Consider the following 11,282-nt stretch of genomic DNA (forward strand, 5'->3'; position numbering starts at 1 on the left):
GAGTTCTGCTGTCGTCATGATCTCTGCATCACCAATTCCTTCTTCGACACTAAACCCCAGCACAAGGTTTCTTGGAGACACCCCAAGTCTAAGCATTGGCACCAACTCGACCTAGTGCTTACGAGGTGTAGCAATCTGAGAAGCGTCAAATTGACCCGCAGCTTCCAGAGCGCAGATTGTGACACCGACCACACACACTCGTCGTTTGAAGAGTAAAGTTCCAACCCTGGAAAATCCACAGAGCAAAGAAGGGGAGGGGGGAAGACTGCGCATTAACATTAACAAGACCCGTGACCTTCACAAGGTGGAGGAATTCACTGCTGCGCTGCCCTTCCTGTACCACCCTGCAATAGCGCAAGTGAGGTGGTCACATCTCGGGGGCAGTATTTTCAACACTGCCATGTCCACCTTCGGTAAGAGGTAGAACAAGTCAGCAGATTGGTTCGAGGCCAGTGCAGAGGAACCGATACCCCTCGTAGAGGAAAAAAGACGAGCTCTCTCATCCTACAAGAACCTACCCTCAGAAAGGAACTTACATGCATTCCATACTGCCCGCAGTCGAGTTCAACAAACTGTGAGGTAGGCGCTGTGCTAACGATTACAGGCTCCGACTCTGTTCCAGCATCCAGACTGCGGCCACTGTCGGCGGCCACTGTTGACATGTACGAAGCGATCAAACAGGCAACAGGCCCTACATAAAACAGGACGGCTCCTCTGTAGTCAGCCACTGGAGAGATCATTAATTAAAGGCCGTGATCAACAGATGAATCGCTGGGTGGAACATTACTCCAAACTCTACTCCAGAGAGAACTAGGTCAGTGTAGAGGTCTTGGATGCAATCGAGTACCAGCCCATCATGGAAGAACTTTATCTTGAACCAACTGTGGGAGTAGTTGAGAAAGCACTGGATTCACTTCCCTCAGGGAAGGTCCCAGGAGGTGACGGGATTTCGCCTGAAGTTCTCAAGTGCGCTCGTGGAACACTTAAAACTGAGCTTCATGAACTTCTGTGCCAGTGCTGGAGGGAAGTTCGGTTCCACAAGACACGAGATATGCAATCATCACCACTCTACAAAAAGGCGACAAGCGATGTCAACAACTATAGAGGCATCTCTACAGCGTCGTCGGCAAACTCTTCGCCAGGAGCGTCTTGGTCAGGCTTCATATTCTTGCTGAAAGAGTGTACCCTGAGTCACAGTACAGTTTCCGATCAGGGAGGTAAACCACTGACGGTATTCTCCCTGAGACAGCTTCAAGAAAAGTGCTGGGAGCAGAGAAAATTCCTGTACTTCGCCTTCACTGACCTTACAAAGGCCTTCGACCGCGTGATTAGGGACGGACTCTTCAAGATCTTGGCCAAAATTGGCTGCCCACCCACCCTACTCAGCATGATACAATCTTTCCACAAGGACATGAATGGAACAGTCTTGTACAACGGCTGCATTTTCTGACCCATTCAACATCAACACTGGTGCATTCCTCCTCCAACCCTCTTCGGCATCATCGCGATCCTCGCCAAGCATGCTCTTGGAACAACCACAGAGGGCTTACAATAATTACAATATTCGTGCTCTAATTGTGGTGACAAGGAGTTCAGGGGGTATTTTAATGGGTAGCAAGTAGTTGGCTACTAGTAATTGGGGAAGGAGTGTCCCCGAATGTAAAGATGTTACCACCGTACATGTGGATTGCTGACATTACGTTGGCTTTGGCAAGGGCCATCATCTCGTCCACCTTCGGACTGTACATGGAGTGTGGTGTTAGTTGGTGGCAGGTAGATGCGATTACGGGTGTGGACTGCAGTTAGGCGCTGGGTTGAGGACTGAAGTATAGTCTGGATGTGAGGTTGGGGGTGGAGTGGTTTATGTGTGTGTAGGGTGGGGAAGACCTGCTCGAGCTTCTTGTGCTTTGCTTCGCACATTGCTCAGAATAGCCTTCTGTGACGATATCAAAATCATCTGTGGAGAGATGTGGCAATATCGATGCCATCTGTGAAAATGCACTCCAACTCCAATTCTTGTAGGTGTGATGAGGACAACATCTATTGATGAAGGTGTTGCAAGGTCAGCCCCATCTGTGGAATGCTCCTGATCATATTCATTTAAAAGGTGGATCAATGACAATTCTCACTGGTGAGGGAGGTGGTGATACCAACGCCATTTTTATTTATATACAGGAAGATACATTGGGGGTTAAGAGGGTGATGAGCCATAATCTCCTGCTCCCCAGCTGAACATGAGGGTTTGCATTTGATGTGGAGGAGTTAATCCCTGTAGATTATCATGACGGCATCAACTCTGACCTCGTGACTCGGTGACGGTTGACCTGTCCCATGGTTAACTTGTACAGAGGTGTAACTTTTTTCATTGTCTGCTGCCACCTGACTGGCGCCGCGCCTGTCGGTTGTTCATGCTCCACGTGGCTTGTTCATGCTGTTATGATGTTCATGATGTACTACTATGTACTGCTCTCTTGTTACAGTGATTGAGATAAAGAACCCGGTTACTGGCCAAGTAAGGCCATAACACCTTCCGTGTGAGGAATTGATTGTAGTGTACTAGTGGACGAATAGGCATAATAAGGGAGATATTAATAAGGTATTATATGTTTCACTGAATAGAACGCGAAATAATAGATATAAATTGAACAAGTTTAGATTTAGGAAAGACCTGGGTAAATATTAGTTTGGTAACAGCGTTGTTGACTTGTAGAACAAATTACTGGGTAACATAAGACATAGGAACTCGAGTTTGGGTGGATATAAATAGGAGCTGCTTCGTATGGACCAATGGGGTGTGGACATCGTATGGATTTCTGCAGTTTCCTTCATCCCCATGTTCTTACGTTTTTATTCTTGTTCCCGATTTGTTCATGCTCTATCAAAATTATTCCATGATTACGAGATTCAAACATACTGGAATAGTATACACACGGCTTTAAAAACGTATCGTATAACACCACCAGTCACTTCAGAGAATATTATTAATTGAATATTATGTCCGCTTGACCTTCACTATGCCTGTGAAAATATTTAGTTTAATATTTTAAACATTTTCAGTAGATACTACTGTTGTTAGTCTTTGAACATTATCAACAGCATTTTCATCATTAATATATGACTAGTAAAATCTCCCAGAGTTCTTTTGCTGATGTCTAATGCCCTATTATAAGAAACATCTGAATTTATGTTAATAAAACCAATGTTGTCCTCAGTGATTTAAAACCTACATCATTTGTATACTTATCATACCTGCAATGTGTTCCTGCATTGTAACCCGAGCTCCCTCACACACCTGTAGCACCCTCACACACCTGTAGCACCCTCACACATACCTGTAGTTCCCTCACACACCTGTAGCGCCCTCGCACATACCTGTAGTTCACTCACACACCTGTATACATATCATACCTGCAATGTGTTCATGTATTGTAACCTGAGCTTCCCCACGTGTTGCGACCCAAGTGGTTTTAACAGCAGTGACCATGTGGAGGGGAGGTGGACATTACCTGTAGCTCCCTCATACACACCTGAAGCGCCCTTGCAACACCTGCAGCTCCAACACACCTGCAATAGAAAAGCCCTTTTTAGTATGTTTCGAGCTTATTAACTAGTCATAAAACTTTAAAATGTATATAAATCTATACAAGTACATATATGTAAGGGACATTTGCAGACATTCAGGAATATAAAAGGAATAGAATACAGTTATAACCATCACCAAAAAGTATTTATATTGTGACGGTAAAGTGTTGGAGTGTTATGTTCGGCAGTCCTCCAATGGCAGGTGGCAATGCCTGGTCACACTTACATAAAAAAAAGAGACTGTTTGTCTGTGGTAAGGTAATGGGAAGACACGCAAAACACAAAATATAAACAATGAAATTTTAATTACTTTAGAAAACAAGATATGAACAAGACAATCCCTTGGCTTACGTAAAATTCAAAACAAGTCAACAAACAAAACAACATGAATAATTAATAGATGTGAAATTTACTCTAAAACAAAATAATGTACAAGCCAATAATAATCAGGTGCTGAGAATATTGGCTAGAGCTGCCACCTCCCTTAGTACACGACAGCCAGGGCTTAGTCTATCAGAGAGAGATGTCAACTCCTAAGAGCACAAAGATATTCTGAGGAGGACGGCGTGAGCTGGCCCAGACGTCGACTCAGGTAGAGGGCGTGAGTGCAGGTGCTGTCGGCGATACACCAGCCAATCAGGAGCAGGCAGGCGGAGAATGGGTAGTTTGCTCGTTGACGACGGGTGGAGAGCCGCTGTGTCTGGTGGTGCAAGGTACGCTTTGCTTCCTGGGCAAAACGTTTTGTGATACTGGTGGACGTATCTTTAATGTAGTATCTTGTACTTGTAGAATGACGTAAATGATATAGGGAAGAGCAGGCTCAATCTCACTTGAAAGAGATTATCGTCACAATATATACTAAGGAAAGGAAAATGTCGCTTTAAATCAACATGCAGATTTCTCCATCCTGACATGTACGAAACCTCACTCAAGGAGAGAAAATGCTACGCCCTCAGCTGTCCACACTTTCACGAGGAAGGCACAAAACGCTAAATAAAGTGACAAACACGAAAATGGCTTTGGAGAGAAGCCAGTTTATTTTATACCCAGACGAAAGAGGTTTCAAAAGGTAGAACATTGTGTGTGGAACTGGCTGAAAGACCCATTTCTTACCAGAATCACACATGCAATTACACCCCACAACAAAGCTCCAGCTACGACAGGCAACACCCTTTAACAATCAGTACTGGTCAGATCAAAACCGACAATCCCAACACATAATGGACCTGCCTGAAAAATCTTCATCAAATTACCCCAAATGGAGTAACCTCATTCATCTTTACCAACATACAAGGTCTTAAAACAAAAGTAAATAACTAAGTACCGTTCATAAATAACCTCACCGAGCCAAATGCAGTATTTGGACCTCTCACAGAAACCCATGCAAGACATCTTTGACAGTGGTATCTGGATACCAGAATATAATTTATATAGATGTGACTGGGTAAATGCCACATGGAGGAGTAAGTTTGTATACAAGATAGGGCCTTGTATGCTCTGAGCTTAACTCTAGAAATGAGGTGGTAGTTAACTACTGGAAATAAAAAAAAAATAACTTAAATTCTAATATTCAAACCACCAGATGCAACGGCTGAGGAATTTACAAATCAGAGAGAATAGTCTCGATAATCTGGCAAACCCAATAAATGATACCTTCCTAGGTGACATCAACCTGCCCAGTCTAAGATGGAGACTAGCGACCAAGAATATTATACCAGGAAATCTATCTGGACATAGCCAACCACAGATTAAAGAACTCCTTAGATTCTGTGACAAATTTTCCCTCAACCAGCAGAGAGTCAACTAATTACGAAATTATTCTAGATCTGAAAATTTCGCAACTAAAGAGATAATCAAGGACATTACAGTCGCATACCACATACTTAGATCACAAGCTCATTGAACAGCAAACATAATACCTGTAATAAACCTAAAACAATGATCATGTATGAGGGGTTATTCAATACATTCAATTTTAATAAAACGATAGACTGGGTAAAGATAGACAGGGAACTTAAAAATAATTCCATTGAATGTTTTAAGTAATAATAATCCCACAAAAGACAAAACAACTGACTTCCCAAGAATACACAGTCTAAGACTTGTTCCTTTGTTGAAAGACAGAATGAGGACCAACGTAGAAAGAACAATCAAACGCGGCTACAAAAAGATAAAAAAAAACTGCTAAAGAGACACGACTATCTCAACAATAAAATAATTTAAACAGTTTTAAAAAATCTAGCAAAGACTAAAGCAATCGTGTAACATTTTAGAAATGCAATTAGAACACAAAAATGGCATTAAAGAAGGAAAACAAAATATTCCTTCACTTATGCGAAAAAAACAAGCCACAGTCAGTATTGGACCTATTCTTACAAGTGATGGTTCATACAGAGGATAACACGGTAATCGTGATATGGCAAATTCCTGAATATATATCTGATACGAACACGAATTCTGCAGATTTTGAAGGAGAAATTGACAACATGCCCATGCACTTAATATGTATAAAGGAATGCCAAGTGCCAGTAGCATTGTGTGGAGAAAGCTTGCACACAGGAGAGATACAAAATTCGCCTAAATCAATAGATTTCACATATTTTGCTCTTTACAAGGGAGGGAGCAAAGTAATGACAATGAATTATTGACTAGTCGCACTAACGTCCCACATAATAAAAGTATTTGAGAGAGGGATCAGGAGGCAGGTTTCCAGTTATATGGAGACCTATGATCTCCTCAACCCAGATCAACATGGATTTAGAGTGGGAAGATAATGCCTCACGCAGCTACTTTACCACTATGACAAAATCACAGAGGCATTAGAAGAAAAACAGTTTGAAAAAAAACAGAAGAAACAGAAAAAATCACCAAACAGTGATCACTTTGGTATATGATGACTTCAAAGGCATTTGATACATGTGACCATAGAGTAGTAACACACAAATAAGGTCAATGGGAATATCAGATAAAGTAGGTCGGTGGTATTAAAATTTATGTGGAATAGAACACTGAGCAACTGTCAAGCAAACAAGAGTTCAAGCACAGTTAAAAGCTCTATCGCAGAGTATAGTCCTTGCGCCACTTTTTTTCCTTATTCCCATATCAGATAGACATTTATACAAGTCACAGCGTCGCATCACCTTCTGCAGATGACAAATCAACATGAAACTGAATTCTGTTGAAGACATTGATAACCTACAAACGGATATCAATAAGATTTTCGACTAGGCGGCAGAAAATAGCCTGTTGTTATAATTGGTAAATTCCAGTAACTCTGGTACGGTAAAAATGAGGACATTAAACAAAATATAGGGTACAAAACACAATGAAATCTGCCCATAGTAGGAAAGCATAATGTAAATGATAGGGGAATAATAATGACTGATGCCCTAACGTTAAGGGAGCATAAAAATCAATTTTAGCATCATCCAGAAAAATGATAGGATGGATTATGAGAAACGTCAAATCCAGGGATCCCCTCACAATGGCTGTACTATTCACATGACTCCTGCTGTCCGTCATTAGTACTGTTCGATACTCGCTTCCTCCTTAAGAGCAGGAGAGATTACTGAAAGAGGGAATACAGAAAACAAACGGCATAGACAGACACGATAAAGCACCTAACTTATTGGGATCGTCTCTAAGAGCTCTAAATGTTCTCCCTAGAAAGGAGATGAGTGACGTATCAAATAATATACACATCGAAAATAATGGAGGGCCAGCTCCCAAATCCCAGTAAAATAACAACATACTGGAGTGAACGATATGAAATGAAAATTCAGATTAGAATCATTGAAGAGTAGGCCCAAAGGCACAGAGAACACTGTATAAACATCAGAAGTTCACGGTTGTTCAACATACTCCCAGCGAGCATAAGAAATATTGCCGGAACAAACGTGTTCGTCTTCAAGAGAAAATTTGACAGTTTTCTTCAAGAAGTGCAGGACCAACCGGGCTGTGGTGGATATGTGGGCCTGCAGGCCGCTCCAAGCAATAGCCCGCTGGACCAAGCGCTCAATGAGTCAAGCCTGGTCCTCCGGCCGGGCTTGGGGAGTAAAGAACTTCCAGAACGCCATCCAGGTACAGTACTAAATTTAATATAAATAAAAGCTCAGGATTATGTAAATACGCTCTAGTCAAATGTAGTCGTGTGTCATTGTCTGGCTAGTAATTATTCTTGGAATAATGGCACACACAATGGCCCTGTGTGCACTGCCTGGAGATTAGGGCAGATATTGACAGGCTAATGAAGCACGTGAAACCATAATGGAGGGCAAGGTGTGTCGCAGGGATCCAAAGGAGAAGCCCATCGACATAGCTGGCGAGTGGTGGATCAATTGAGTTAAGGCGGCAAAGGACAAAGAAATCAAGAACACTGGTTAAAACGTAGAACCACTCGAGTTGAATGGGATAAGACCTTGTGCGGTAACTAAGAAGAGAAGCTGAGCATCACAACAAAAGTCTGGACATGTGTTGAGATCTTGGCACATGCGCTGGTTAGGCAAAACCCTCTGCTCTACAAATGCAAGTGCTTGGGCATATTCTCTGCGGGCAAGTGATAAAGTTAATAAGAAATAGTGTGACGCAATATGAGTTAGTTTAGTTTAGTTCATTTATTATGCCCCATACCCATCTTGTGGGCGGTAGTGGAAAGGGTTACAGAGGCACATAATGGGCTCAGGGACTGAACCCCACAATTAATTTAGCTAAGCACATAGACAAAAACACAACCTATAGCACTGTATCATCCTTTGCAGATGACACTAGGATCTTCATGAGAGTAGGCAACATAGAGGACACGGCGAACCTCCAGTCAGATGTAGATCAGGTCTTTCTATGGGCTACAGAAAATAATATGGTGTTTAACGAAGATAAGTTCCAGCTCATGCGCTATGGAAAAAATGAAAATATAAAAACGGAAACCTCGTACAAAACTCAGGCAAATCATAACATAGAACGAAAAGGCAATGTAAAGGATCTGGGTGTACTCATGTCGGAAGACCTTACCTTTAAAGAACACAATAAAGTAGCCGTCACAACTGCAAGAAAAATGACAGGTTGGATAACAAGAACTTTTCACACTAGAGATGCTATACCGATGAGGATACTTTTCAAAACGCTTGTGCTCTCTAGAGTGGAGTACTGCTGCACAATGACAGCACCTTTCAAAGCTGGAGAAATTACTGACCTGGAGAGCGTGCAGAGATCCTTTACTGCTAGAATCCACTCAGTAAAACATCTAAACTATTGGGACCGACTAAAGAGCCTAAAACTGTACTCCCTTGAGCGCAGGCGGGAGAGGTACATAATAATTTACACGTGGAAAATATTAGAGGGCTGGTCCCAAACCTGCACACAGAAATAACATCACATGAGACCAGAAGACATGACAGGATGTGCAGAATACCCCCGTTGAAAACAGAGGTGCAACAGGTACTCTGAGAGAGAACTCTATCAACATCAGAGGTCCGAGACTGTTCAACACGCTTCCACTACACATAAGGGGCATAATTGGCCGACCCCTCACAGTGTTCAAGAGAGAACTGGATAAGCACCTCCAAAGGATACCTGATCAACCAGGCTGTGACTCATACGTCAGGCTGCGAGCAGCCGCGTCCAACAGCCTGGTTGATCAGTCCAGCAACCAGGAGGCCTGGACGACGACCGGGCCGCGGGGACGCTAAGCCCCGGAAGCACCTCAAGGTAACCTCAAGGTAAGGTAAGCAAGTTACAATCTTGATGAGCTAGTTACAAAATTCAATATAAGTCGTCACATCAACAATGGGTTCGAGATCGACCTCAATTACATGTTCTAAAATAAGCAACTGACATATGTGGAGAGCTAGTGTCACAATTTATATGTTTGTCCTGCACACCGCCCCCCATCCAGTGGGCAGCGGTGGATAGGTTACAATCACTTAGTTACTACCTACAGTTAGCAAACTGGGGATATTTGGCTAAAATTTCTGGTAGCAGATCATTTTGAATGAAATATTTACACATCGCTGGAACATTGGTTATAGAATTGTCTCTAAATTCACGTATCTTTTCGCACTCCATCACATAGTGACGGAGGGTGTGCGAATAATTTTGTTGACACAGTTTACATTTGGTCAGGTCTACATCGGCAGATAATGAGAATTCCCAGAGATACTTGTAACCGAGTATGATATGATACGCAATATGATCAAGCCCACTGTCTGTGTCTCGGTAAAAAATATTCACCGAGCTAAAAACAAAGAGGAATTTAAATATGGTTGCAATGACAAAGGTATTGTACGAGTAATGCAATTCCATTAATGAATAATTGGAAAGCTTTCATTAGCAAGAACACCATGTATGCTAGCTACACGATATACTTTCCATGGTAGGCGTGTGGCAGCTTTTGCAGAGTCAAGTGCGTAGGACTGTTGTAGGCACCACAGTAATAGTGGTATGGTTATAGCCATTGGAAGCTGTGGCTGCTGTTGTAGCCGCTTAAACGTGAATTAGGTCGATGTACTGTTGCAATATACGAGTAGTCAGATTGTAGTCCAACCCGTTCTCGCAAATTTAATAAGTCAATATTGACTTATTAAATATGTGCATAGGTGACATACTTAACATAATAGATACCCTTAAAAAGATCATAGAAAACACCGACCTTACCTAACCTTGTTAGTATCTTAAGATAAGCTATTATAGCTTCGTAATTACAATTATTACTCTAGCCTATAATAGGTATAGGTTAAGTAATAATTGTAATTACTTAGCAATAAGATGCTTATCTTAAGATACTAACAAGGTTAGGTAAGGTCGTGTTTTCTATGAATCTTTTTAAGGGTATCTATTATGTTTAGTATATCACCTATGCACGTAGTTAATAAGTCAATATTGACTTTACGAATTTGCGAGAACGGGTTGTGTAGTCACACGGAGGTATGGTCAAAGATTAAGACAGCCTTAGGCCACGTAAGCCAATGTTACAGCCAAGAGGTCACGAAGTTTGATACAAAGTTCTTGGAAACAAATAGATATACGTTTTAATGTAAACTATAGGTCCTTGGGATGCTGGGTGTGGTGGTGAATGCAATGACTAGCTGGAGGGCAGTCTTGAGGAAGCTGCGGTTTCATCACGTACTCTTCTTTATCTGCTTGTGACAGTAACAGAAACCAGCCTAATGTGGGGACCTGATGTGATCTTGTTGACTCCAGACGAGTCTGCAATGTGAGAGTATTGTATGGGAGACTAACTGGGTGTGGAGAGTTATAGTGATGATTCGGGGATAGGAACTTAATTTGAGGTTACGAGTTGTATATGATAGGCAGGCTTGTCTAGTGCGTTTATGGCCAAGGGTTGCCAATTTCTAGTACAACCCTATTGGTACACCTCAAGGGTCTAGGTGGAGAAAAATAGATTGTATGAAGTTAATTTCATGAGGCTAGTGATATACAGTAGGGTGAAATAATGTATTTAGAACGAATCTGGGCTTGAGTTTACGACATACAACAATAAATGAAACCACTAACAAAGGCCAATGTATGAAGAAAACACGGAATAATTAAAAGTTTAATAGAGGTACCAATTATTTTACACTAATACATTTCGGTCGAGGATGGGCAGTGGCAATACGTCTAAGTATTAAATGCAGTGTGAGAGTGGGACTGAAATTTGAGCTCGGCAAAATGTTGAGAGAATTAAATGGAAAATGATCTACCTA

General features: G+C 41.9%; 1 protein-coding gene across 1 annotated transcript; it reads left to right on the plus strand.

The window, feature by feature from the left end:
• The first annotated feature begins 856 nt into the window (after positions 1-856).
• On the plus strand, positions 857-1,450 carry LOC138364029 (uncharacterized). The gene has a single exon (XM_069323464.1). The coding sequence runs from the start codon at positions 857-859 to the stop codon at positions 1,448-1,450; it is 594 nt and encodes a 197-aa protein (XP_069179565.1).
• The last annotated feature ends 9,832 nt before the right edge of the window (positions 1,451-11,282 follow it).

Source organism: Procambarus clarkii, chromosome 12, assembly GCF_040958095.1.
Source record: "Procambarus clarkii isolate CNS0578487 chromosome 12, FALCON_Pclarkii_2.0, whole genome shotgun sequence".
NCBI classification, from domain to species: domain Eukaryota; kingdom Metazoa; phylum Arthropoda; class Malacostraca; order Decapoda; family Cambaridae; genus Procambarus; species Procambarus clarkii.